Source organism: Pelophylax lessonae, assembly GCF_965119305.1.
Source record: "Pelophylax lessonae genome assembly, chromosome: 4".
In the NCBI taxonomy this organism is placed as follows: Eukaryota; Metazoa; Chordata; class Amphibia; order Anura; family Ranidae; genus Pelophylax; species Pelophylax lessonae.
The window spans coordinates 579,094,877-579,122,521 of record NC_138771.1 but is presented as its reverse complement, the minus strand read 5'-3'; the positions used below and the strand labels follow the sequence as shown (position 1 = coordinate 579,122,521).

General features: G+C 46.2%; 1 protein-coding gene across 1 annotated transcript in view; it reads right to left on the bottom strand.

Annotated features, from left to right (window-relative positions):
- Positions 1-27,645, bottom strand: part of EVI5L (ecotropic viral integration site 5 like) — a 147,270-nt gene that overhangs the window by 17,599 nt on the left and 102,026 nt on the right. Inside the window, exons 16-18 of the mRNA XM_082253297.1 lie at positions 24,071-24,229; positions 21,949-22,095; positions 6,620-6,715 (exon numbers count right to left, since the gene is read on the bottom strand). Of these exons, the coding sequence (XP_082109423.1) occupies positions 6,620-6,715; positions 21,949-22,095; positions 24,071-24,229 (402 nt within the window). The remainder of the gene's footprint in view (positions 1-6,619; positions 6,716-21,948; positions 22,096-24,070; positions 24,230-27,645) is intronic.

Below are 27,645 nucleotides of genomic sequence, written 5' to 3'. Positions count from 1 at the left end.
TGCTCGGGGCTCCCGTCCCACCGGGAGCCCCGAGCACCCAGCCGGCACGTCCGCCGGCTGGATGGAGTCCCGATGAATGCCGGAAACGGCATCGATCGGGTCTCCGATGACGTAACCCGGAGGCGGCGTCCATGACGTCACTTCCAGGTTACTGTGCTGCAAAAGGCGGCAGATTTGAAAAACTGCTGTATGCAAAAATGCCGTTTTCTGCGTTTTGCATACAGGGAAGTGTAGTGGAGGGGTCTAGGGTCTTTTAGACCCTCGATCCCTTCATAAAGTGTACCTGTCACTACATATTGGTGTCACAAGGGATGTTTACATTGCTTGTGACAGCAATAAAAGTGATCAGATTTTTTTTTTTTTTTTTTAAACCTGTAATAAAGTTAAAAAAAAAAAGAAAAAATAAATAGGAAAAAAAAAAAGAAATTTAGCCGCCCCCGTCACCGTTAGCTCGCGCACAAAAAAAAGGTATACGCAAGTCGAGCCGCGAATGAAATCGCTGTTCAAACCACACGTGAGGTATCGCCGCGATCGCCAGAGCGTGGGCAATAATTTTAAAAAAAGAGCTACACTCTAACTCTAAACTGGTAACTGTTAAATAAATTTAAAGCGTCGCAGATTAGGATCTCTATTGACCGTAGTTTGTCGCCATCCCACGGGGGCGGGGTCGCAATTTTAAACCGTAACATGTTGGGTATCTATTTACTCGGCGTGACATCATCTTTCAGAATATACAAAAAGATGGGCTAACTTTACTGTTTAGTATTTTTTAAATGCAGTGAAATGTGATTTTTCTAATTTTTTCTAAAAAAATGGCGTTTTAAAGACCGCTGCGCAAATACCGCGTGACAAAAAATTTTGCAATGACCGACATTTTATTCTCCAGAGTCTTTGCTAAAAAAATATATATAATGTTTGGGGGTTCTAAGTAGTTTTCTAGGAAAAAATACTGGTTTTAACTTGTGAACAAAAAGTGTCCGAAATAGGGCTGGGGCTTAAGTGGTTAAATTAAAGCAGAACTTTTCCCGTTACTCTTACATTCCCCAAAATGTAAGGTTAAATGGTAATTTTTGTCTAGGTTACCATTTAAAAGCAGTAATGCTTGCCCCATCCCTTCTAGCCGGCACTCTCCTTCTCTCTCGGACAAAGGGGGATGTGAGTAAGCTCTCGGTGTCCTTACTTACAATGCTGGACTGCTGGTTCTGCATTGTATGTAATGACATCAGAGTGTCTGCGACTTACAGAGCACCGAAGAGAAGTGGGTTTAGGAGACCAGTCACAGAAAGAGCATCCTGTGGGAGTGAAGAGTAAGGTAAGTATTCCTGCTTTTTTTTTTAAAAGGTACCCTGGGCATCAATGAGCATTTAATCCTGAAGGGGAGGCCCACTGCAATTATTTTCCCTGGAGCTTGACTTTAATAACCACTTGCCGACTGCCTAATGACGATTTACGTTGGCAGTCAGCCCCTCACAGGCAAAGTGACGTAGGTCTATGGCTCTAGGGAGCGAGTGTGCGCCGCTGGAGACGCGCTCCCGCTCGCTCACAGACCCCCCCCCCCCGCGCGAGTGACCGGCGGACCCGATCTCCGCCGGACACTCGCGATCGTTGGTTACGCCGGGAGAAAGGCAGGCGGCTAATGTAAACAAAGCCGCCTGTCATTCTCCCCTGAGTAACAGCACAGATCATACGGTCCTGCTATGTAGGACTGTTGATCTCTGCTGTTACATCACAAGACACATCCAATCACAGTTAGAAGCACGCCCCTAGGGACACACTTAACCCCTCCTTCTCAAATAAAGTTAACCCCTTCCCGGCCAGTGTCATTTTTATAGTAACAGTGCATATGTATAGCACTGATTACTGTAGTAATGTCACTGGTACCCCCAAAAGTGTTAAATAAAAATTAAAAAATTTTGATTTTTACATTTTTTTTGGGGAATATCATATAAAAAAATGAGAAAAATATTATTTTTGCAAAATTGTCGCTCATTTTTTGTTTATAGCACATGATCAAAAAAAAAAAAAAAAAAATCGCACAGGTGATCAAATACCACCAAAAGAAAGCTCTGTTTGTGGAAAAAAAAAAGAACGTCAATTTCATTTGGGTACAGCATCGCACAACCGCGCATTTGTCCGTTAAAGTCGCAAAATAGGACCTGGTCAGGAAGGGGGTAAAATCTTCCGGGGCTTAAATGGTTAAATAGTAACTGCACTTTTGTTGAGAAAAAACAAACAAACCCCACTGGGTGATCATGTACATTGCACGGATTTTTGTTGCCTGCAGATTGAATCGGTGTGACTTTTTCATTATTATTCAGCTGATGCACTTGCAATTTTCTAATTTATCCCACAATTTATCACACAAGCAGGAAATGACATATCGGAGGATGTTCTGTACACCAAATGGTGTATGGTTGCAATATTGCAAAATTACAGCAGTAAAAGGAAAGATAATTTTTAGGATAACATTCAATTACAATATGGCTTGTTTTTTTATTATTTGCTCCCCTCTCCCCACAAAAGTGAAGTTACCCTTTAACCCCTTACCACCTTGGGTATGTCCTTGGGTTTCAGTGGTTATACCGGGATGATGCCTGCACCTACAGGCATCATCCCGGTACCATTGTTTTCCGCCGGCGATACCCTTTCAGGCAAAAGTGATCTGAGTGGCTAATTAGCCACCCAATCACTTCTGCGGGTGGCAGAAGGGGGTCCCGACTCTTCGGTCCCATCTCAGAGGCTGAGACCGATGCGGCCGGTGGCGATGGCTGCCTGGGACGGAGAAAGAGGAACTGACATCGTTCCCCTCTCTCTGTAACCCTGGAAATCGGGAGTGACGAGTATTCGTCACTTCTGGTTCAAACCCTTTGTTTACCTGACCACCAGAGAAGCAGCTGATCTGACCGCTGTATGGGGGGCCAGAGGAGAGATTTGGGGTCTAATACCTGTCACAGTCCATGCTATCACAAGGGTTGTTGTTCATCCCTTGTGATAGCAATAAAGTTTGTACAAAAAAAATAAAATAAAAATGTAAAAAAAGTTTGTATAAAATAAATAAAATTTAAAAGCGCCACTGTCCCACCGTGCTTACACGCGAACGCATACATTACTCCAGCACGCATATGTAAACAGTGATCGCACCACACATGTAAGGCACTGTCATGAACATCAGTGTGAGAGCAATAATTCTAGCACCAGACCTCCTATAACACTCTAAACTGGTAACCGATAAAGGCGTTTAAAGTGTCGCCAATGGAGAATTTTAAGCACCGTAGTTTGCCGCCATTCCATAGACAGACGCAATTTTAAAGCGTGACATATTAGGTATCTATTTACTCGACGTAACATCTTTCACATTATACAAAAAAATTGGACTAACTTTACAGTGTTTTTTTCCCCCCAAAAAATAAGGATTTTTCTTTCAACTTACCTGTAAAATCCTTTTCTTGGAGTACATCGTGGGACAAAAAGCTGGTAATAATGACTATCTGGATTATACGCTACCTTTAGGTGATTGGACACTGGCAACCAATAGAGGTTAAGGGAGGTTAATGGTTCTCAATGCCAGCTTCAAGTCCACTCCTATTTGAAGAAAATAATTATTCCAATGACATACTTACTAAGGAAGCCATCTCTTGGATTCACACCAAGAAATTTAGGATCTCCAGACCCTATCATGTTTTTCTGGCATTTATCAACGTAGCCAGAGCTGGACCAGAAACTCCACAATCTATTAAGATTCTGGTCTTAAATAGCCAAACCGTCAAATCAAGCTGCCCTAAGGTAGGGTGAAACATGGGACCTTAGGAGAGCAGGTCTGGATGACATGGAAGCAACCATGGCTCCCCTACTGCTAATTTATCGATTTCCACGTACCAAGATCTCCTGGGCCAAGCCGGAGCCACTAGGATACCAGGCTTCCCCCTCCACCTGAATTCTGCTCAACAGACGAGGCAAAAGCTGGACCGGAGGGAACGCATAGATCAGATTAAGGAATCACTAAGGCATCCATTCTGATCACGATCGCATCCTTGGTTCTGGAAACAAACCTGTCGAGCTGGTTGTTGAACCTGGACGCCAATAGATCTACATCGGGAGTACCCAAACGTTGGCAGATCAGCTGAAATACCTCAGGATGCAGGGACCACTCCCCTGGAAACAACTGCTGGCAACCTAGAAAGTCTGCCTGCCAGTTGTCCACCCCCAGGATGAAAACTGCTGACAGACATGGAACATGTCTCTCTGACCAAGACAGGGTGTGGTTCATCTCCTTCTGCACCGATTGGCTTCTGGTTCAACCCTGATGGTTGATATAAGCCACCAAAGTCGCGTTGTCAGACTGAATCCTGACAGGACAACCCCGCAGTCTGGTTGTCCAAGAAACCAGCGCCAAACGGGCTGCTCAGACCTCCAAGATGCTGATGGGTAAAACCTTTTCTACCTGAGACCACCTTCCCTGGATAGGAGATTTCCTCCAGGACTGCTCCCCAGCTGACAAGACTGGCATTTGTGGTTACTACCTTCCAGGTCACAGGCAGAAGAGATTTCCCCTTGCTTAGGTTGCTGAGGACCAGCCAACATGCGTCTTTGCAACCATGCGCTTATGCAAAGACGCGCTTATGCAAACACGTGCTTATGCAAACGCGCTTATACAAACACATGGCCATGCATTTATGCAATATGAATTTATGCAAACATGTATGTAAGTAAGCATGTGCCCATGCAAACACTCGCCTATGAAATAACGCACTTATGCAAGCAAGAAGGCATGTGTTTATGCACATAAGCAGGCATGTATTTTATGCAGGTAAGCAGGCATGTATTTTATGCAGGTAAGCAGGCATGTATTTTATGCAGGTAAGCAGGCATGTATTTTATGCAGGTAAGCAGGCATGTGTTTATGCAGGTAAGCAGGCATGTGTTTATGCAGGTAAGCAGGCATGAACATGTTTGCTATGCTGCACCAGATCAACTGCTATTGGCCCCAACTGATTTTTGCAGGATACACCAAGCATATAGGCTCCAATACAGCCTTAATTCTGCTTCAAAACAGCCTAAAAATAAATCCCTGCAGACCAAATGCACACTATTCTGGAGACATAACTCCTTAAAGTGCACTGATACTCGTACAGGGGTGTATCGACAGACAGTTGTACAAGCCCCCCGGATTAAGCAGTAAGTTTACAAGTATACCTTTATGCCTTGACTGGTCACCTAGCTCTCCCATAGAAATGTAGCCATGGGCTGAAGTTCTGTCTCAGAGGCCTTGCTGATCCTTTAGCCCACATGGTCCACCAAAAATGGCCGCCCTTTTATTTCCTGGAGTAGGCCATACTGAGCGAAACCTGCGCCCTCCAGTGGCTGGAGGAGACACTGCAGTCCAATACTCCTGAGAAGTACACAGGGCATGAACAGTACACTGCCCCCAGTGGCCACTGGGAGAAAGACAAGAATGACAGCTCTTTTTTTTTTCTAAAAAAAGAGAGGGAAAACTTACCAGTCCTGCCGCAGGATTCCTAAAGGACCCAAACTCTACCCATCACGTTGGGCTTTGTCAGTCATTGGACCTTCGGGGACTGGTTCCCCCTTTTTAATGGGGCCCACACCCTCAGACCTGTAGAGCACCCTGCTAGAAAACTCCTTGGGATAATAAATAACCAGGGTTTCATTTATCAGGGTCCAGCACCCAGATGGGTCACATTACAGGCAAAACCTTGGTTCTTCTTCAGGGTACCATCCTTTTAGCGCTTGGATACGGTCAGAATGCCCCTAAACTGGGACATCATTCTTAGGATTGAAGAGCTTTAACAGCCATGACCACCACCTTCAAGACACTGGTAAATAAAGTGAGCTTCTTCCTGTATGGGGGGGGGGTTATATGGGAGGAACTTCCTTTCTATTGGTTGCCAGTGTCCAATCACCTAAAGGTAGCGTATAGCCCAGATAGTCATTATTACCAGCTCTATGTCCCGTGATGATGTAGGATAAAGAAAATTGCATTTGAAAAACCGATGCTCAAATACCGTATGACAGATTGCAACACACACCATTTCATTCTATAGGGACTCCGCTAAACAAAATATAAATATAATGTTTGGGGGTTCCAAGTAATTTTCTAGCAAAACAAAAAAAGTAGATTTTTACATGTAGGAGTGAAGTGTCAGAATAGGCTTGGGAAGGAGGTGGTTAAGGAATGATCATTCTGCACTTACAGCGAAAGACTAAAGATAGGCAGGTGGTTGAAAGCAGAGCAGTAGCAGCAGTGCCATACCACAATCACTGCTTCCCAACAACTGCCTACTGAAGGGATTTGTGAAGATTCATAATTTCAGGAATTTATTTTTTTTAACAAAGAAAATAAATAATGACCTGATTTTCAGGTTTTGCTGACTACATTTGCATGTGGTGTGCCTCGCTTCCTTTTTCAAGTGTTATAAAAAAAAAAAAAAAAAAAGTACTAGCTGTGAAGAGAATCACCAACAAAGATTGTATATTCTTTAAATGAACAATCAATGGCTCAATCACTTGTGGATGACATATATTTATCTTAGCTCTATGATCTGTTGGAAATGTGGGAAATTGTCATAGATCTAGGAAACTTATCGTACAAATGTCTCACCTGAATCTCCAGATCCGCTATCCTCTGACGCATCTCAGCCACGGCGGCCATGCTGTCTGCTTCTCTCAGCCGTACCGCCATCACCTCCTCTTTATTCTAATAGGAAACACACAAAGTAACGGAAAATGATCTTTCTGACAAACAATACCATGCAAGGCTGAGCTGTATATTATATATATATATATATATATATATATATATATATATATATATATATATATATATATATACACACACACACAGTATCTCCCAAAAGTGAGAACACCCTTCACCCTTTAAAGTAATAAGTGTACAGCTTGTATAACAGTGTAAATTTGCTGTCCCCTCAAAATAACTCCACACACAGCCATTAATGTCTAAACCGCTGGCAACAAAAGTGAGTACACCCCTAAGTGTCAATATTTTGTGTGCCCACCATTATGTTCCAGCACTGCCTTAACCCTCTTGGGCATGGAGTTCACCAGAGCTTCGCAGGTTGCCTCTTCCACTCCTCCATGATGACATCATGGAGTTGGTGGATGTTAGAGACCTTACACTCCTCCACCTTCCATTTGAGGCTGTCCCAAAGATGCTCAATAGGGTTTAGGTCGGGAGACATGCTTGGCCAGAACATCACCTTTACCCTCAGCTTCTTGGGGTCATTATCGTGTTAGAATACTGGCCTGGGGCCAGTCTCCGAAGGGAGAGGTTCATGCTGTGCTTCAGTATGTCACAGTACATGTCTGCATTCATGGTTCCCTCAATGAACTGTAGCTCCCCAGTGCCAACAGCACTCATACAGCCCCAAATCATGACACTCCCACCACCATGCTTGACTTTAGGCAAGACACACTTGTCTTTGTACTTCTCAACTGGTTGACGCCACACACGATTGACACCATCTGAACCAAATAAGTTTATCTTGGTCTCATCAGACCACAGGACATGGTTCCAGTAATCCATGTCCTTAGTCTGCTTGTCTTCAGCAAACTGTTTGCTGGCTTTCTTGTGCATCATCGTTAGAAGTGCCTTCCTTCTGGGACGACAGCCATGTAGACCAATTTGATGCAGTGTATAGTCTGAGCACTGACAGGCTGACCCCCCCACTTCTTCAACCTCTGCAGCAATGCTGGCAGTACTCATAAGTCTATTTCCCAAAGGCAACCTCTGGATATGACGCTGAGCATGTGCACTCAAGTTATTTGGTCGATCATGGGGAGGCCTGTTCTGAGTGGAACCTGTCCTGTTAAACCGCTGTATAGTCGTCTTGGCCACTGTGCTGCAGCTCAGTTTCAGGGTCTTGGCAATCTTCTAATAGCCTAGGCCATCTTTACAGTATTTAGAGCAACAATTCTTTTTTTCAGATCCTCAGAGTTGAACTTCCAGTGACCAGTATCAGAGAGTGAAAGCGATAACACCAAATTTAATACACCTGCTCCCCATTCACACCTGAGACCTTGTAACACTAACGAGTCACATGACACAGGGGAGGGAAAATGGCTAATTGGGCCCAATTTGGATATTTTCACTTAGGGGTGTACTCACTTTTGTTGCCAGCGTTTTAGACATAAATGGCTGTGAGTTGTGAGCTGTGTGTTGAGTTTTTTTGAGGGGACAGAAAATTTACACTGTTATACAAGCTGTACACGCACTACTTTACATTGTAGCAAAGTGTCATTTCTTCAGTGTTGTCACATGAAAAGATATAATAAAATATTTACAAAAATGTCAGGGGTGTACTCACTTTTGTGAGATACTGTGTATATTATATATATATATATATATATATATATATATATATATATATATATATATATTTTATAATTTCTTGCTATTGTCATACTTTACCACCAAAGAATATAAAGAGACCCTGTCATCAAATAAAATTAGAAAAAGCTGTTAGTATGCAATTCTGATACACCCTCCCCTCACATTCCTATTGGCCCATTAGTGTGATGAGCAGTCTCACTGCTCAGTAGGAATGCAGAGAAAGCAGTAAGGGGCAGGCAAGCTTCTGCATGATCAGTAAGTGCTGAAGCGTTGACTACCAAGATAGCTAGGCTTTAGCAGAGAGAGATTTGGAAGGGGTTGCATGTATGCATACCCCTTGCTGCCTGCCACTTACAACCACAACGTTTTTTTTTTTTTCATATGCTCTTTAATTACAGAAGTGTGAATGAGCCCTAAAAGGCAGCCAAACATTTCTAAATTTGAGCGAATGGATGCATACCTGAGGGAAAAGAATATTGTGACATAGAGGAAGAAGGATTACTGATGTTTTTATTCAAGCACTAGAAATCCCACAACATTTCACCATTTAACCCCTATGCGCCGACTGCACACATATGCAGCCTCACTGAAGTGGGTTTTTTTTTTTTCCGTGGGGCTGCATACATGCGTACCTCCCTTTGTGCTGGGAGCACCAGAGTCTCACTGAGAGCCCCGGGTCTTGTACTAACGACTGGGGCTGTCGGTTTCCAGATCACCTGATCACTGTGATAGCCTCTGATTGGCTATCACAGTGATCAGTCACTGTAAGCCCGCCCCTGAGTTTCCTTCCCTATAGCAGCCTGTAAAACCTTGCTGCTAAAAGGAAGCATCCGCAGATGCCAAACACATCCACTTTTTAAACTTTATAAAAGTGTGCACCGATGACCAGCCAGTGAGGCAAACCTGCCTCACTGACGCCTGATGACGGAAGGCCCAGGAGGCACTAAGCACCCTAGTAGAGTGTGCCTTGACAGGGAAAGGAGGAACCTGACCCTTAATGGAAAAGGGCCTGAACCACCATCTGTCTGATCCATCTGGAAATGGTCACAGAGGACCCTTTTAGTCCATCTGTGAGCACAAAGAGTCAGACTTCCTGAAAGACTCCGTAGCTGCCAGGTGCACCCCAATTGCCCAGACCACATCCAAGGCATGCAAGGCAATTTCCTTCTGGTGTTTAGGCCTTGGACACAAGGAAAGCAACGCAATGTCTTCATTCAAATGAAAATCAGAGACAACCTTTGGAAGGAACAACGGACAGAGGCGAAGAACCACCTTATCCCTGTGAATCACCAGGTAGGGTGAACGACAGTATAACGCTTCCGACACCCTGCGCGCAGAAGTAATAGCCACTAAAGATGCCCCCTTCTGGGACAACATTAGCAGGGGAATCTCCCGAATATTTTCAAAAGGAGGCTTCTGCAGAGCTGAAAGCACCAAATTAAGATTCCAAGGCAGCAACGGAGCCCGCACTGGAGGAACCAAATGTCGGACACCCTGAAGAAAAGGTACCCACCAGGTCGTTGGAAGAAGACTGCCAAGGCCGACACCTGGTTCTTGATGATACTCAAGGCCAATTTCTGTTCAACCCCCCTTGAAAGAAGGCTAAGACCCGAGCCACCGAGAAGGAGCGAGGAGAAACCCCAAGAGACTCATACCACGCAATGTACATCTTCTACATACGATGGTAGATCTTCCTAGAAGTAGATTTCCTACCTTTCAACAGGGTAGAAATCCCAGACTCAGATAAACCCCTATATTTCAGCACCTGGTGTTCAACAGCCAAGCTGTCAAAGCCAGTGACTGTATAGCAGGTTGGAAGATCAGCCCTTGGGACAGATAATACTCCCTGAGAGGAAGCTTCCAAGGAATGTCAGCAACCAGCCGCACCAGATCGACGTACCAAGCCCGGCGAGGCAAGCACGGAGTCACTAAGATGACCGGAATCCCTTCTGCCTTGATCCTGCGTAGAAGTCTGGGCAGAATCCTGAGAAGAGGGTAGACGTAAATTAGCCGACACTGAAGTCTGTGGCGTCTACCAGAGGATCCCTTGACCGAGCTACAAACCTCTGCACCTGTTGAGCTGATGAAACCCCTCCGGATGAAGGGACTACTCCACCTAGTTCAACGCCTGCCGTCTGAGATAATCAGCTTGCCAATATTTAACCCCAGGAACGTGTATGGCAGAGAGGGCTGGAACGAACCGTTCTACCCACCTTAGAAAGCCGGCTACCTCCAGAGCCACCAGGACACTTCTTGTGCCCCCTTGATGATTGACATAAGCCACGGCCGTCGCATTGTCCGATTGAATGCGCACTGGACAACCCTGAAGACAATCCGTCCAATGATCCAGACACAGTCTGATCGCTCGGAGTCTCAAGACATTGATCGGTGTTCTGGACTCTTCCAGCGTCCGGTTTCCCTGAGCAGAATACTTGCCGAGGACGCCTCCCAAGCCGGACAGGCTGTCATCCGTGGTGACCACTGTCCACTACAAGGGGAGGAAGGATTTTCTCAGCCGAAGCGCCAGGGAATGAAGCCACCACATCATGGACTCCCTCGTTCCCCAACTCAGCCGGATCGGATTTTCCAGAGACTGTCCCATTTGGTCAGAATCTCCCATCGCAGGGACCACGTATGTAACTGTGCAAACAGAACCGCCTCAAAAAGGTAGACACAATCAGGCCCAGCACCCGCATGCAAGTCCGGAGGGACGACCATCTGTTGGACAGAAGCCTGCAATTCTAGGAGTTTGTCCAATGGAAGGAGCACTTTGGCTAAGGCCTAGTCCAGTCAGGCCCAGATAGTCCAGCTTCATGGATGGAACCAGAGTAGACTTCTGAAAAGTTCAGAATCCAGCCGACCTCCTGCAGAGTTCGTATTGTGATCTCCAGGTTGTCCACCAGAGCAAAGGGAGACTCGGCTCACAGAAGGTGATCGTCCCAGTAGCCCAGTACCGCGACCCCCTCGTTGGTATAGCAAGGGTAGCACCGGGGCTAACATTTTTTTTGAAGACCTGAGGAGCAGAGGCGAGACCAAAGGGTAACGCCACAAACTGATAATGCTCCTCTCCCACAGCAAAGAGGAGAAAACGCTGTTTACTGGCACATATTGGAATGTGAAAGGAAGCATCCTTGATATCGATAGAGGCAAGGAAATCCCCGACGCAGGGATGCCACCACCGTTCAAATGGACTCCATTCTGAACTTCTGTACCCGCACAAAGCAGTTTAGCACCTTGAGGTCCAGGATTGGACACACTTTGCCTCCCTTCCTGGGGACTGTGAACAGGTTTGAGTAAAAACCGGGACAATCACCCCTTGAAGGAACAGGTCTTGTACCACCCCAAACAGGCCCTGTAAGCGGTCTGGGGACAGGCGCAAGTTGGAAGGAAAAAATCTTGCCGAGCTAAACTCGATCTTGTAGCTGGACCGAATGACTTTGTGTACCCTGACTTGTACCAGGGAAGTCCACGGGCCAGGAAACCAGTGAAGACACCCCCCCCCCTCCCCGATACAGGTGAGGGTGCACCTTCATGCTGAAGAAACCTTGTCCACGGGTCTGGAGAAGCCTGATCTTGGCTTGCCAGACCAGGTTAGTTTGGATCCTCCTGAAGAGGTCATGAAAGTCTTTAAGCCCTTGTCAGTCAAGCTAAGGGACGAAAAAAAACTTGAGCTGAGGAGTGCCCATGTCAACGACAAGGTTCCCTGCCCTATGTAGCCTGCGGGAGGAAAAGTACTCTTCCCCCCCTGTGAGACCTCGAATGATGTCATCCAGGGTAGCTCCAAACAGACGATCTCCTTGGAAAGGAAGATGAGTCAAGGCCTTTTTAGAAGTCTGGTCTGCAGACCAGCACTTGAGCCAAAAGACACGCCAAAGGATCACTGTCAAAAACAGAGAGGCGAGCCATCAGGGGAGCCGCATTCAAAGAGGCATCACAGATAAACTGCAGCCCCTGGACCAGCTAGTCCGCCAGCTCGGCAAAGGCGGGGGGGGGGGGGGGTCACGTCACGGCGTAAGAGCTTAGCCCACTCGGTTAGAGTTTGCGACACTAGAGCAATGGTGAATACCGGTCGCATTGCGGAACCAACTAGAGAGTGTACATATGGCGGGCCAAAGCCTCTGCCTTCTGGGCAGCCAGATCCTTAAAGGCCGGGGTCTCTTCAATCGGAATCATGGTTGCCTTGTTTAATCTGGAAACCAGAGGATCCACCACCAGGAGCACAGTCCACTTCTTAAAAAGGGACTGCTCAAATGGTATAGCGCTTAGGGACCCCACATGGATGCTTTGGTTGTCCCCACTCTTTAGCGACAATTCTGTCAAAATAGGTAGGGAAAGGAAATACCTTTGCCGCTCTGGATGGCTTGTGAGTGTCAAAGGGTACCTGCGCCTCTGTCGCAGCTTCAGATAGGTCCATCTTCAGGGTCTCACGCACAGATACAATCAGTGCATCCACCAGCGCCTTTCGTGCACGGTCGCAGACGTGCAGGCGCGTGGGGTACAGACCCAGCATGGTGACCAACATCCGCGGCGGCCAAATCAAATTCAGGCTCTGATCATACAGATGAGGCAGGGGGAAGGTGGGGGGCGCTTTTTGCTAGCTTTTGTTGCAAGCCACCTCCACCTGCAACAAAAGGGACTGAAGTACTGATGCCAGTGCATGGATGGATGGTTGGGACTCGGAGGGCCCCGCAGCCTTAGAGGGGATCAGGCGGGAAATGCACTCCAAAGACTTCATGAGTCACCAGGGGGACCCCACAAAAAAGTGTAAGACACTGCCAAGGGACAACCTCCACCACGCTGGTAGCACCACCCAGACGCCAGGCACAAAGCACCAGGGATCCTCAGCAGAGAGGGAGAGGACCCCACCAGAATCACCACCCGCAGGATAATCTGCATCATAAGTGCGACGATTAGGGAGTAAAATGATCCAGGAGTCAGCATCAGGGGATGAGGAAGGGCTCCCACCGCCGAAATCGACGCCCTGAGGGCTCCATTGTCATGGCCGCCGCTGTTTTCAATGGCAAATCACAGTAAAATGGCTGCCTGACTACACAAACATGGCCTCCGTGTATAGAAGACACAAGCTACAACAAAATCACGGCACCACAAGGCATACAGGGAGCCAGGATTGGGAGACCAGGTTTCAAGGACAAATCCAGGCAGGCTGGGGAGCCCTGGCAGGAGCCCCCACCAGGTACAACACCCTGCCCCACACAGTCAAACATCCGGTCGCTGGCAGTGCACCCTCCCAGCGCCCATCGCCAGTCAGCGCCCTGCCCCCACCCCAGGAAAGTGGCCAGAGACACCCAAACAGCCCCAGCGTATGCGGAAGGGGGGGCAGGATAAGGGACTCAGCAAGGGAGGGGGGTTGCCTTTGGGAAGGAGGGACACCGCTCCAAACAGAACCTCTCTCCATTGAAATGGGGGAGCTGTCGGCCAGGAGGAACGCTGCGACTTGGGCCAAGACCTGATTGTATGCGACCTCGCAAGGTATTTGACTCGCAGGCCAGCCCCCATCCAGTGGGGCTAGGACGCGGCTGACCTAGCGTGGAGCTGAGGTCTGCGCACTCGCTGGCTAGACTGCGGTGACCACTGGATCTAGATTATTCAGCCCAGTAGTTGATTGTAGATCTCGCAGGAGAAAAAAATTTCTATCTAAAAAGAAAAAATGACCAGGACCAAAGATTCCAGCAAGGAACTAGGTCCTGACTCCTGACTAGGCAGAAAAAAAACTGAGTGGCTATAGCAGAGAGAGGGAGTATACCCCCTGGGACTGACCATGGGTATAGCCAGAATTTTTTCCTTCCTAGTGTCCTACTCCTGTAGGGGGCAGTATAACCCAATGGTTATGAATACCAGGAGCTGTGTCCGTCAAACGAAAGAGAAATTTTTATTTTTTTTTTATTTTTACTATTTGAGGCAGTTTTCCTTTGATAAAAAATAAAATAAAAAAGGAGTTATCCATTACCATATACAACTAAAAGTAAGCCCAGTTTGTCCTTATAAAAAAACAAAAAAACAAAGGTGTAAATCACCTGGCTACACTAAGTAGTTGTGACGATATGTACAGTTTTACTGTACACGTCAGTAAAAGTTGAAAAATTGAGCTTACGTATGTAGATTTGTTTTACCCTTAGGTGTGAAGGGGTTAAACATATTTCAGTATATAAAATAGAAATGAATGTATAAAACTGGATTTTATGAAAACTCCTGGCAACCTTCTGAACACAGGACTGAAATAAATGGATTTTTGTAAAATCTTACCGTAAAATCCTTTTCTCTTAGCTCATTGACAGACGTAGTCCTCGGTGATACAGCACCTTCGGGTTATGTTGCCTCCACAGGAGCAGGACTAGACAGGAAATTAAAAAGCTCTGGCCACACCCTAGGGGCAGTCCCAGAGGGTATATCCTCTCTCTCTCTGCCTCAGCAAATCAGTTATGTGAAAAAGCAGTCTTTAGAGATTTTAACCCAACTCAAAAAACAGAGGGGCGGGGACTACGTCTGTCAATGAGCTAAGAGAAAAGGATTTTACGGTAAGATTTTACAAAAATCCATTTTTCTCTAGCGCTCATTGACAGACGTAGTCCTCGGTGATACAGCACCTTCGGGACGTCCCAGAGCAGTATCACAAATGAGGGGTGGGAAAATGAAAATCAAATCCCAATCTAGAAGGCCCAACCGGTGCCAACTAGAAGTTTACAATGCTCATCCTTAATGATGAGACTCAACAAAAAAGAAAAATTTTTTTTTTTTTTTTTTTTCAAACAGAAAAAAACCCTCGAGGTAGACCACCGGTCTCCTCAAATTGCGGCCTGCAAAACCTTGCGGCCAAATGAGGCATCCGCCAATGCCGTCACATCAATTTTATAGAATTTTGTAAAGGTATGTACCGACGACCAGGTGGCCGCCTTACATACCTGGACCACTGACGCCTGATGGCGAAAGGCCCAGGAAGTACTGAGCGCTCGAGTGGAGTGCGCCCTAACAGGGAACGGAGGACTCTGACCCTTAATAGAATAAGCCTGTACCACCGTTTGTCTAATCCATTTGGCAATGGTCGCGGCAGATGCAGGCAAACCCTTTCTGGGGCCATCCGTGATCACAAAAAGTGAATCCGTCTTACGGAATGATTCCGTAGCTTTCAGGTATACCCTGATTGCCCGAACCACATCTAAGGAATGCAACGCATGTTCCTGATGATGCTTGGGCTGAGGACACAAGGAAGGTAGTACAATATCTTCATTCAGATGAAAATCTGAAACCACCTTAGGAAGAAAAGATGGCTTAGGATGAAGTACTACCTTATCCCTATGAATCACTAGGTATGGGGACTGGCATGATAATGCAGCCAGTTCTGACACCCTGCGAGCAGAAGTGATAGCCACCAAGAAGGCCACCTTCTGGGATAAAGTAAGCAAGGGAATCTCCCTGATGTTTTCAAAGGGAGGTTTCTGTAGAACCGACAAAACCAAATTAAGATCCCAGGGCGGTGAGGGCGCGCGGACTGGTGGAGCCAGGTGCCGCACCCCCTGGATGAAATTCCGCACCAAGTACTTGGTAGCTAAAGGCTTCTGAAAGAAGATTGCTAATGCTGAAACTTGACCCTTGATGGTGCTCAAGGCTAGCTTCTGCTCAACCCCTTGTTGCAAAAAGGCCAATATTCGAGTCACCGAATAGGTACGTGGAGGAAATCCTAAAGATTCGCACCATGCAATATAAGTCTTCCATGTGTGATAATAGACCTTGCTGGAAGTCGCTTTCCTTGCTTTAATAAGGGTAGGAATGACTGAAGTAGACAAACCTCTGTCCTTCAGTACTTGGGTCTCAATGGCCAGGCCATTAAAACCAGCGACTGTAAAGCACGATGGTAAATTGGTCCTTGAGACCACAGACACTCCCTGAGACGAAGTTCCCACGGAACGTCTGCGACTAGCATGTCCAAGTCGGCCAGGCCGGCTTGACGAGGCCAGCCTAGAATTTCTAGGACCACTGGCGCTGATTGGATCTGAACCAGGCGTCCCTAGAGGTATCTGGCCCCGACCACCTGAGAAAGTCTGGTCGTTTTCTGTTCCCACACATTTATCAGATACCTGATTGTTATCAGGAAGGGTGATCTTTTCTGGTTGAACCTCAGGGACCGAAGTCACCCGACTAGAGGCTTCTTGGCCTATCTGGTCAACCAGATCCGATTCCTGTGAGGTATAGGGACTAATCTTAGGAAAAGGTAAAGGAAAAGATCTATTCAGGGAACGGTAACTACCGCTTCCTGTAGTACTTAAATGTTGGAAGGGAAGAATCGCACCGGTAGTAGTGGTTGATGATCGATCTAATGTCCTGAATACCGGTGAAAACGTCCCCCCACCCTGAAACCGGGTGGGGGCGCACCTTCAGGCTGTGTACTCCTTTGCTTCGGGTTTGGCTGGGTTGGTCCTCTGTTTGTCCGACCAGCCCTTCTTGAACCCTCCTGGAGGAGTCTTGCCTTTCCCGCTTGTTCCAGCCGGGCGCCCTTTATGGGCGGTAAAGAAAGGTCCTCGCTTGTTGCGAGGTCCCTTAGCTTTAGCAGCCTGTGGCAAAAAAGTGCTCTTGCCCCCAGTGGCATCCTTAATGATTTCATCTAGGTTGGCCCCAAATAGACGATTCCCCTGAAAGGGGAGATTTGTCAAGGTCTTTTTGGAACCTAGGTCAGCTGACCAGCATATTAACCACAGCACACGTCTGAGGATGACCGCTGACATAGATGCATGCCCTAATAGGGGAGTAGTGTCCAAGGCTGCGTCACAGATAAACTGTAGCCCTTGTATAATCTGTTCCATCAAATCAGATGTCTCCTGGGGAATATCTTTTCCCCTAAGGTCTTGGCGTACCATTCTCGCCCATTCCGTAAGTGTCTGGGAACTAGACCAATAACAATTACTGGTCTAAATGCTGACCCTATCAGAGAGAAGATGGTGCGGGACTCTGCTTCCATCTTTCGATCCACCGGATCCTTAAAGGACGAAGTGTCCTCCACTGGGATAACCGTGGCTTTATTCAGCCTGGAAATAGGTGGATCCACCACTGGTGGTACCGTCCATTTCTTAATGATGGATTCCTCAAACGGATAGCGTCTAGCAATACGCTTGGAAATAGTAATAGGTACGTTTAGAATGCTCCCATTCTCCTTTAATCTTATTACCGAAACACTTGGGTACAGGAAAAACCGTCACCGTTTTGATGGGCTTATTAGTACCAAAAGGAATCTCTGCTTCAGTTGCCTCTGCTGGTAAAACCTCAAGTTTTAAGGTTTCCTGCACTGCCACAACTAGTGCGTCCACCAATGCTTCTTCCTGAATTATAGCGGGAGAAGAAACGTCCTCCTCACTGTCTGAGGGAGCTTTACCTGAGATAACAGCCCTTGCAGAGGGACCTGCAACTGCAGTGACCATCTCTGAATCTGAGCCAGAGGTGTCAGATAGTATAGGGGTAGGCGGGGGTCGCTTCCTTGACCCCCGTCCCTGACAGGCCGCCTCCACCCGAGCCACCATAGACTCCAAAATTGCTGTAAATGACTCTACACTCTGTGCACCGGCGGGTCCCGTGGCCCCCTCGAGGGAAACAGGTGGGGGAATATGTGTGGCAGGGTCCATGATAATTCCAGTCACTTCCTGGATAATATAATTCAAAAATAAAAAACTTTTTTTTTTTTTTCCCAGACCCCCAGCGCCACAAAAAGCCCCTTAGTGTTACCTGCTAGGGATCCCTATCGATCGAGAGAGAGAGAGATAGACCCCCAGGCTCACCACTTGATGCTCAGAGTTTAACTGCAACAGGTTACAGCGCTGTCTTGACAAACAGGAAGTCTTTTGGCTGGCTGCCCAGGAAGAAAGGAGGCGGCTCCGCCCCTCTGCACGCCTTCCGGCGCCTCCCCTAGCTCCACGAGGTGTTTGGATCACCTCAAACATGGCCGCCCCCATGCTGGAGACACGAGGCTACGCCAAAATGGCGGCTCGTGCGATCCAGCAAAAAAAAATGGCGGCGGCCTGTACTGAATAGCGGTGTGCTGCAGGGCACACAACACTCTCTCTGCATGGGGATTTGGCGTGGTTGGCGGTACCGGCCCTGGCGGACCGCATGGCCGTTCGGGAGGCCTGCTTATAGCTGGAGATCTGATTTAGGAAGGCAGTCTACATGTCCGTGGCTTCTGACTGGTAGGTAGCTTATTCTTATCACAGTAAGATTCCCAGAATGCCACTGATTACAATCTTTCAAACATGTATACAATTAGATTGTTAGCTCCCAAACCAAGCCTCCTGGCTTTTTGCACATAAAATCACACTCAAAGTAGGAGGATCTGTGTCATGTTATAGGATAGAGAGGGACTCTATCTTACCATACAGAGAGGGGCCCGCGTTCACCACAAGACCCGTCAGGGGAAAAGGGGGAACATACTACTCACCATACCGGAACCAGGCGGGCACCAACTCCTGACAGTACCCCTCTCCACCGGGGCGGGAGGGCTGTCGACCAATACGGACGCCGTGACTCATGGTCTTTGGCGTTTCAGCGAGACGTTTAACTCGCGGGGTCAGTCCCTTAATGGGACTTTGTCGCGGCCGACCCAGCGCGGAGCTATGGCCTGCACGCGCTCGTAGGCTGAACTGGGGTGACCACCGGATCTCAACATCCAGCCCGTCGCCCAGTTCAGCTTTCTTGCTTGAAGATCTCACAGGAACACTGGAGAAGAAAAGCTGTCTAAAAAATCTTTTAAGAAAAAAATCTTGCCAGGACCGAAGATCCCAGCAAGGTATCTAGGTCCTAACTCCTAACTAGACAGAAAATAACTGATTTGCTGAGGCAGAGAGAGAGGATATACCCTCTGGGACTGCCCCTAGGGTGTGGCCAGAGCATTTTAATTTCCTGTCTAGTTCTGCTCCTGTGGAGGCAACATAACCCGAAGGTGCTGTATCACCGAGGACTACGTCTGTCAATGAGCGCTAGAGAAACAAACTTTTGGGCAGGTCAACCGTTCATATCTGTGTAATTCTGTTTAATCCTAAGGCCTCATGTACACTGCTGCTGATAAACGGACATTTAGGAGCAGTTGGGTGTTTTTTTCAGCAGCCCCTGAACCCTCCTCTATGTTATCTTATCTGTCCATGTACATTGAGTCATTTACAGTCATTTAGAGGCAGTTGAGTTCAGTGTAGTTAGGAAAGCAATTATTTGCGTTCAGGATGTGCAGAACGTGTGTTTACTGGTGTTTCAAACGCAACCGAATGCGACGAAACGCAGTCACCCACGTTCAGCGCTTGCGTGTTTAAAAGGGAATGATTTTTTGACCTCTAAAAACGGATATGAGCGCAAACGCCCGCTAAACTCGGCAAGCAAACGCGACACAACAGACGTTTTAAACGTTTACATTCCAGCGTTCAAAGGAGTTTTACAAACGTCCCATGTACATTTAGCCTAAAATGCACACCCTCTTCACATACTGCACAGCCAGGCAGACAAGTCCATTTCCTATTCAGCTTCATGTTTAACCTGCCTGCAGCAATGTGATGATACCCATTCATTGTCCAATGAGTATGCAGCTGCAATACCGAAATAGGAAGCAGTAGAAGCCTTTGATAGTAACAGTTCACTTACATGTTTGTGTATTTAGCCATTTACCTGGATTTCCTCCTGAAGAGACCCCGTTACCATGTTCAAACCCCAAAACGAAAGACATGCCCACAAAAAAAAATTACCACTCCTCCTGCCAGTGTTTCTGCTGTTTTAAGGAGCAGCAACGGCAACAAAAAAATCTTCTGCATCTTACACTTCTGGGTGTGTCAGATGCCTGGTACTCTTCCTTTGGACCTCCATCACTACAGGACACATTCGTGACACAGAGCTTGGAGGATAGAAACAGGGTGCACACTAAGGGACCAGTCATCCAACACAGTCATAAGTGTGGGATGCAAAACATTTTTCAGTCAGTGTAGCTCCTGAAGACATATTAGTAGTGGGTTGGGTAGACACATGTCCATTTTTTTTGCAGGCATGGCTTTGGCTTGTGATTTAAAAACAGCAATGTGGTCTTTTTAATGAATATTGCATACATATAATTACATACTTGATAAGGTTGAATAAAGACAATAGTCCATCCAGTTCAACCTGTGTAGGTGTACATGTCGATAATCATTTCCTATATCCCTGTAAGTTGTGTTTTTAAGATGCAAGTCCAAGAGTCTTTTAAAAATATCAATACTCCCCACTAACACCACCAATTGTGGAAGAGAGTCCACATCCTTCCTTATCGCCTTGACAGTGAAAAATCCCTGCACAGCTTAAGGTTAAACCACTTCTCCTCCAATCTTATTGTGTGGCCCTGTGTCCTCTTACACTCCCTGAGACTGAAAAGTTTTTTCCTAAACTGGGATCACCATTAAGGTATTTGTAAAATCGCTATCATGTCCCCCTTTAAGCGTCTCTTTTCCAGGGAGAATAAATGTAGTACTTGTAGTCATTTCTCGTAATTGAGGTCCTCCAATCCCCTTATTAATTTTGTTGCCCTTCTTCAGGGGAGGACTGGGCCAGGGGGCAGGAGGGCAATTGCCCCCTGGGCCGCTCTGACGTCCTGTAAAAAAGGCTTCACCACTTCTATCCCAGATATGCCTAAAGGATTCCTGGTTAAGAGAAGTAAAAAGTCCCTGCCACTGACCTACTGAGTGCGGGATGAAGACAAGGACAGAGCGCAGGCCTCTCTCCCTAGCATGGATGGTGTACACTGTGTCTGAGCAGAGGTCGGTTCCATGCATCACTTGATACTCTTCTCCCCTGGCCAGTCCCATCTGAGCTGTCCCAGCTCCCTCCAATAGCCCCCTGTTGTCCAGGTTGGGAACCCGGATGCAGCCGGTGAGTAGAGTGGTGAGCAGGGCTTTAGCCTGGAATGGGGGTAAGGAGGAGGACAGGAAGAGGGAGAGTGGGAGGGGGGCTGAGTCGCTGCACCATGGGCCTCTGGTTTTTGTACTTGCCCCCTGGGCTGAAAGTTGCCAGTCTGCCCCTGCCCTTCTTTGTACTCTCTCCAGCACATCCCTTCTGAGGACTAGTGACCAAAACCGTACGGAATACTCTAGATGTGGCCTAACCAGAGTTTTATAAAGTGGCAGGATTATAATTTTATCTCTGGAGTAAATAGCGTTTTTTTATGCATGCTAATATTCTGCCGGCTTTGGTAGCTGCAGCTTAACATTGTATGCTATTGCTTAGTCTACCTTCTACAAGGACCCCCAGCTCTTTCTCCATCCTTGATTCACCCATAGGTTCTTCCCTAGTGAGCACTTATATTTTTAGCCCCAAAGTGCATTACCTTACATTTCTCCACATTACACCTCATTTACCATGTAATTGCCCACCCCATTTTTTTGTTCAGGTCTTTCTGTAACATTTCTATATCCTGATGTGATGTTATTGCCCTGCTTATTTTTCTGCTGTCCACAAACACTGAGATTGAGCTATTTATTCCATCCTCTATTTCATTTATGAATAAATTAAACAGAATTGCTCCAAAGACATACATCTATGTTCTACAGAGTTCCCATTATATCGTGTCTCACCTTGCACTCGGTCACTGCATGTCTTCTCTTATCTTCATTTATTTGCGTCTGCAGGGTCTTGTTCTGTGCTGCCTCACTTTGCAACCGCTCTCTGAGCTCCTTACACTCCTTCTCCAGCCGGGATAGCTGTTTCTCATGCATCAACTCCTGAAAAGAGCACAGACCGTCAGCCAATTGAATTGCTTCATCAGACCCAAACTCAAGAACTGCTTCACACTAGTTACATCAGTGGGAAGGATTTCATCCTTACCGAGTTCAGACAGAATAAACACTATAAACAGGTAGTTTATCTTTCATCTTTATGGAATTTTTACGAGGAATTTTGGAATTTTTACCAGTTCCAAGGCTTGATGCTTGTTGGGGAGATGATGCTACAAAAGGTACCCATCACAGTACCTCTGGTAACAACCATTCCATGTCAGCATGACTTATCTTAGGAAAGAAAAATCTCAGGCATGGTATATTTTTACATAGTTATTTAGGTACAGCATGGGGCAATGTTACTATATATAAATAATATACACAATATACAGTGCCTTGCGGAAGTATTCGGCCCCCTTGAACTTTGCGACCTTTTGCCACATTTCAGGCTTTAAACATAATGTTGTCGTTCCCCATCTCTCTGTCCCAGGATGCCACCGCCGCCAGCCGCACCACTCCTGGCCTCCACGATGGGACCGGAGAGCGGGGAGAGATGGCGGCAGGAGGGGGGTGGCTAATTAACCACTTAGATCACTTTTGCCTTCTACAGAATCGCCAACTGAAAATAATGCTACCGGGATGATGCCTGTAGGTGCAGACATCAGCCTGGTAGAACCACTGAAACCCAAGGACGTATGGGTACGTCCTTGGTTGGGAAGTGGTTAAAGATTGACATCTGCCTAAGGCAGTAGTAAAGTCAGCTTTATGACTTGTACCTTACAGGTAAGCCTATAATAAGGCTTACCTGTAGTTACAGTGAATATCTCCTAAACGGGTACCTGTTAGGAGATATTCAAATTTGTAGCAACTGATGACATCACCAATGCATGTGCAGCACTATGCTCTGAATGAATGGAACACTCAAATAAGCCATCCATTGAGAGCGATATGAAGCGACAGTGACGTCATGGCAGCCCAGCCATTCAAACAGCCGGAGAGCACAAACCAGGAAGTAAGGCCAGGTGAAGATGGAAGCACAGACAGCGGTGACCGTGCACCATGGTATGACGTCGTCTGTCATAATGTGTTAGTGGGCCTTGCATACTGGCAAATTGTGGCTTAAACCACTCAGGGGCCCACTTTTTTTTTTTTTTTTTTATAGGACTTTACTACGGCTTTAAATTGAGCCTTTTCTGGGCCCTTTCTATCCATGCATTGTTTTAGAGCACCAATCCAGTTGACTTCCTTTTTGCTGGAGACCTGGGAACCCATTTTCTGTCCCAGCATTACTGTGCTTTTTTTACCCAAAGTTAGATCTATAAAGACATGCTTTGATGAGCTTGGTGTGGAGAAACTCAACTTTCCTGCAGAGAGCCCCGACCTCAACCCCACTAAACACCTTTGGGTGAATTGAAGTCTTTATTGTGAGCCCAGGCCTTCTCAGATAACAAGTACCTGATCTTACAAATTTTTGCAGATTTTTTATTTTTTTGCTGAATAGCCATAAATTTTTACAGGCACACTAAAAAATCCTGTGGAAAGTCATCCTAAACTTTTGAAAGGCCTATAGTAACCACAATATGGGTTTCAGGGACGGATGCAACTCTATATTAATACCTACTGCTTTGGAACGGAATGTCCAACAAACTCAAATAAGTGATGGGAAGAGGTCCAGAAACCTACAAACTTCTGCCCACATAGTGTATGTTATGTGTAAGCAACCTGTTTTAGCATATCACTTATTTATGGTTATCCAAGTTGTATACCTTTCTTAAACTTGCATGAATTTCCTGCACATTTAATCCAATAAACAAGTTCATGTATTGTATTCTGGCTCCAATGCTTTTACTTAGCAGCAGCTTATTACAAAATCAATCCTATTTGACCTGTCCATGTAATTCCGTCTGAGCCCTGCATGAATGAAATATACTACACAGAGTTCAATACAGCAGACGACCACTGACGGGAAGTGCGAGGTCACCTGACTTTCCAGAATGAGTACCCTCTGGCGAAGTTCACGTGTTTCACTCTGAGCCTGGACTTCTCGTAACCGAGAAGACATGACTTCATCCTGCAGGTCCCCAGTGGCGCTCTTACGAGGCGAGTCTTTCCAAATGCCACCTCCCCGTGAAGACAGGGCCTACATGAAGAAGAGAAAGAGAATAAATAGATAAAAGAATTAAAGAATGAATAAAGAATGTTTCCAGGTTCCTTGCAGCTATGGAATCGCTTAAAACTTGTATTGACTTTTTTCCTTTATTCAGCAGAGAACATTTTCTTTTTGTTTTGGGAATGGATCTCAATAAATTGATCTCAATAAATTGCCAACACAGAAAGCCAACTACAAAACAGTAGAGCAAGTAGAATTATGCTACAAAAAGTGTTGTAGAAAAACATAGAATTTATTTAAGAGACAACTTACAGGTAAAATCACACATTTGTGGATTGGTGAAGAACATAGTTATTAGATCAAATCGGTCGCCAAAATGATTTTCATAAATTACCATACACAGGGAGAGAAGACACCGCCAGGTGCATACTACTGGCATCTTAAAGTAGATGAACCCTAAGTAAATTAAAAAAGCCACACCACCGTCTAGTCTTTCTCTGTTTCAATATATTTTTTTGATCACGTATTATATAATCCGAATAAAAAAAAAAAGTATACATGAACTTCAGTCATATAAGGGAACACATCTACCATAGGGTACAATATAAAGATTCAGTTACACTGTATGTAACCCCAATTATGACATACACTCACCGGTCACTTTATTAGGTACACCCTGCTAGTACCGGGTAGGACCCACTTTTGCCTTCAGAACTGCCTATTCCTTCAACAACGTGTTGGAAACATTCCTCAGAGATTTTGGTCCATATTGACATGATAGCATCACGCAATTGCTGCAGATTTGTCGGATGCACATCCATGATGCGAATCTCCCGTTCCACCACATCACAAAGGTGCTCTATTGGACTGAGATCTGGTGACTGTGGAGACTATTGGAGTAGAGTAAACCCCTTGTCATGTTCAGAAAACCAGTGGTGAGATGATTTGAGCTTTGTGACATTATCCTGCTGGAAGTAGCCATCAGAAGATGGGTACACTGTAGTCATAAAGGGATGGATATGGTCAGCAACAATATTCAGGTAAGCCATGGTATTTAAACGATGCTCAGCTGGTACTAAGAAGCCCAAAGTGTGCCAAGAAAATATCCCCACACCATTACACCATCACCACCAGACCAAACTGTTGATACAAGGCAGGATGGATCCATGCTTTCATGTTGGTTATGACCCTGCCATATGAATGTTGCAGCTGAAAGACTCATCAGACCAGGCAACTTTTTATTATTATACAGGATTTATATATATATAGCGCCAACAGTTTGCGCAGCGCTTTACAAAGTTAGGGCAGACAGTACAGTTACAATACAATTCAATACAGGAGGAATCAGAGGGCCCTGCTCGTTCAAGCTTACAATCTAAGCGGGAGGGTCAAGTGATACAAAAGGTAATAACTTTGGGGGATGAGCTAATGAAAATAAAAGTTGTTAGGTAGGGGCAGGATAGGCTTCTCTGAAAAGTGGATAGAGTTGGAGATAGTCGGATAGATTAGGATCGGGATTGCCAAAGGATGGGAGAGGCTCGGGGGAAGTCCTGGAGGTGAGTATGGGAGGAGGTGTTGAGGGAGCTAGAGAGCAGAAGGTCTTGGGAGGAACAGAGAGGAGTAATTTAGTTGGTATTTTGAGACTAAGTTAGTAATGTAGATGGGGACCAAGTCGTGGGTGGCTTTGTAAGTTGTTAGTTTTTTTTAAATTCAATTTGTTAGGTGAGTGGAAGCCAGTGGAGGCATTGGCAGAGAGGGGCAGCAGACGCTGAGCGATTTGTAAGGTGGACGAGTCTGGCAGAGGCATTCGTGATGGACTGAAGGGAAAATAGTCTATTTAAAGGTAAGACAATGAGAAGGGAGTTGCAGTAGTCGAGGCGAGAGATAACCAGGGACTGAACCAGGAGCTTGGTTTCATTGGTTAGGAAGGGACGTATTTTATAGATGTAGTGGGGGGCTGAGGCGGCAAGCCTTGGAAAAAGATTGGATGTGGGGCAGAAAGGAGAGTTCAGGTTAACATCTAGCACCCTGGCATGCGGGGATGGGTGAATGGTTGTGCCATTGCTCATGACAGAGAAGTCAGGGGAAGAGGCATGTGGGGGAGGAAATATTATGAGCTCGGTTTTGGACAAGTTAAGTTTGAGGAAGTAGTGTGACATCCAGACAGATATGTCTAAGTAAGTTAGTGATACGTGAGGAGACTGATGGAATGAGATGAGGGATGGAGAGATCGATTTGGGTGTCGTCAGCGTAGAAATTATATTGAAAGCCATGGGAGGCTATCAGCTGACCCAGGGAGGAGGTGTAGATTGAAAATAGGAGAGGACCAAGAACAGAACCTTGGGGGACCCCAATGGAGAAAGAGAGGAGGACGTAGAATTGTGACACTGAAGTTGCGCTGGGATAGGTAGGATGAGAGCCAGTGAAGAGCACAGTCAGAGAGACCAAAGGAGTAAAGATTTTTTGAGTAGGAGAGGGTGGTCAACTGTATCAAAGGCAGCCGAAAGGTCCAGAAGTAAAAGTAGGAGTACAGAATAGTGTCCATTGCATTTTGCTGTTAGTAATTTGTGAATTTTAAAAGAGCAGTTTCTGTGGAGTGCTGAGGGCGAAATCCAGACTGAAGAGGATCAAGAAGGTTATTCTTAATGAGGTGGTCAGTCAGTACTGTCCAATTTTGGTGAGCCTGTGGAAATTGTAGCCTTAGTTTTCTGTTCTTGGCTGACAGGAGTGGCACCTGGTGTGGTCTTCTGGTGCTGTAGCCCATCTGCTTCGAGGGTCGATGTGTTGTGCGCTTAGAGATGGTATTCTGCATACCCTGGCTGTAACGAGTGGTTATTTGTTGCCTTTCTATCAAATGGAACCAGTCTGCCCATTCTCCTCTGACATCCACAAGGCATTTTTGTCCACACAACTCCCGCTCACTGGATATTTTCTCTTTTTCGGACCATTCTCTGTAAACCCTAGAGATGGTTGTACGTGAAAATCCCAGTAGATCAGCAGTTTTTGAAATACTCAAACCAGCCCATCTGGCACTAACAACCATGTCACGTTCATAGACACTTAAATCCCCTTTTTCCCCCTTATTCAGATGCTTGGTTTGAACTTCAGCAAGTCCTCTTCACCACGTCTAGATGCCCAAATGCACCGAGCTGCTGCCGTGTGATTGGCTAATTAGTAATTTGTGTTACCAAGCAATTTAACAGGTGTACCTAATAAAGTGGCCCGGTGAGTGTAAGCGGTTAGTGTTCCTTTTAGAGGGGCTCTATGTATTCTGGTTTTCACCGGGGAGGGGGAAAGGGGTTGGTCTGGTAACAGTTGAACAGTTGCCCCTGTACAAATTTGAGTTTTGTAGTGGGGGAGGTCCCATGGGGTGCTATGTGCCTTGACTTGCTATACATCTATTCAAGTGCCAATGAAGCTTTTGAAATAAAAAAAAAAGAAAACCA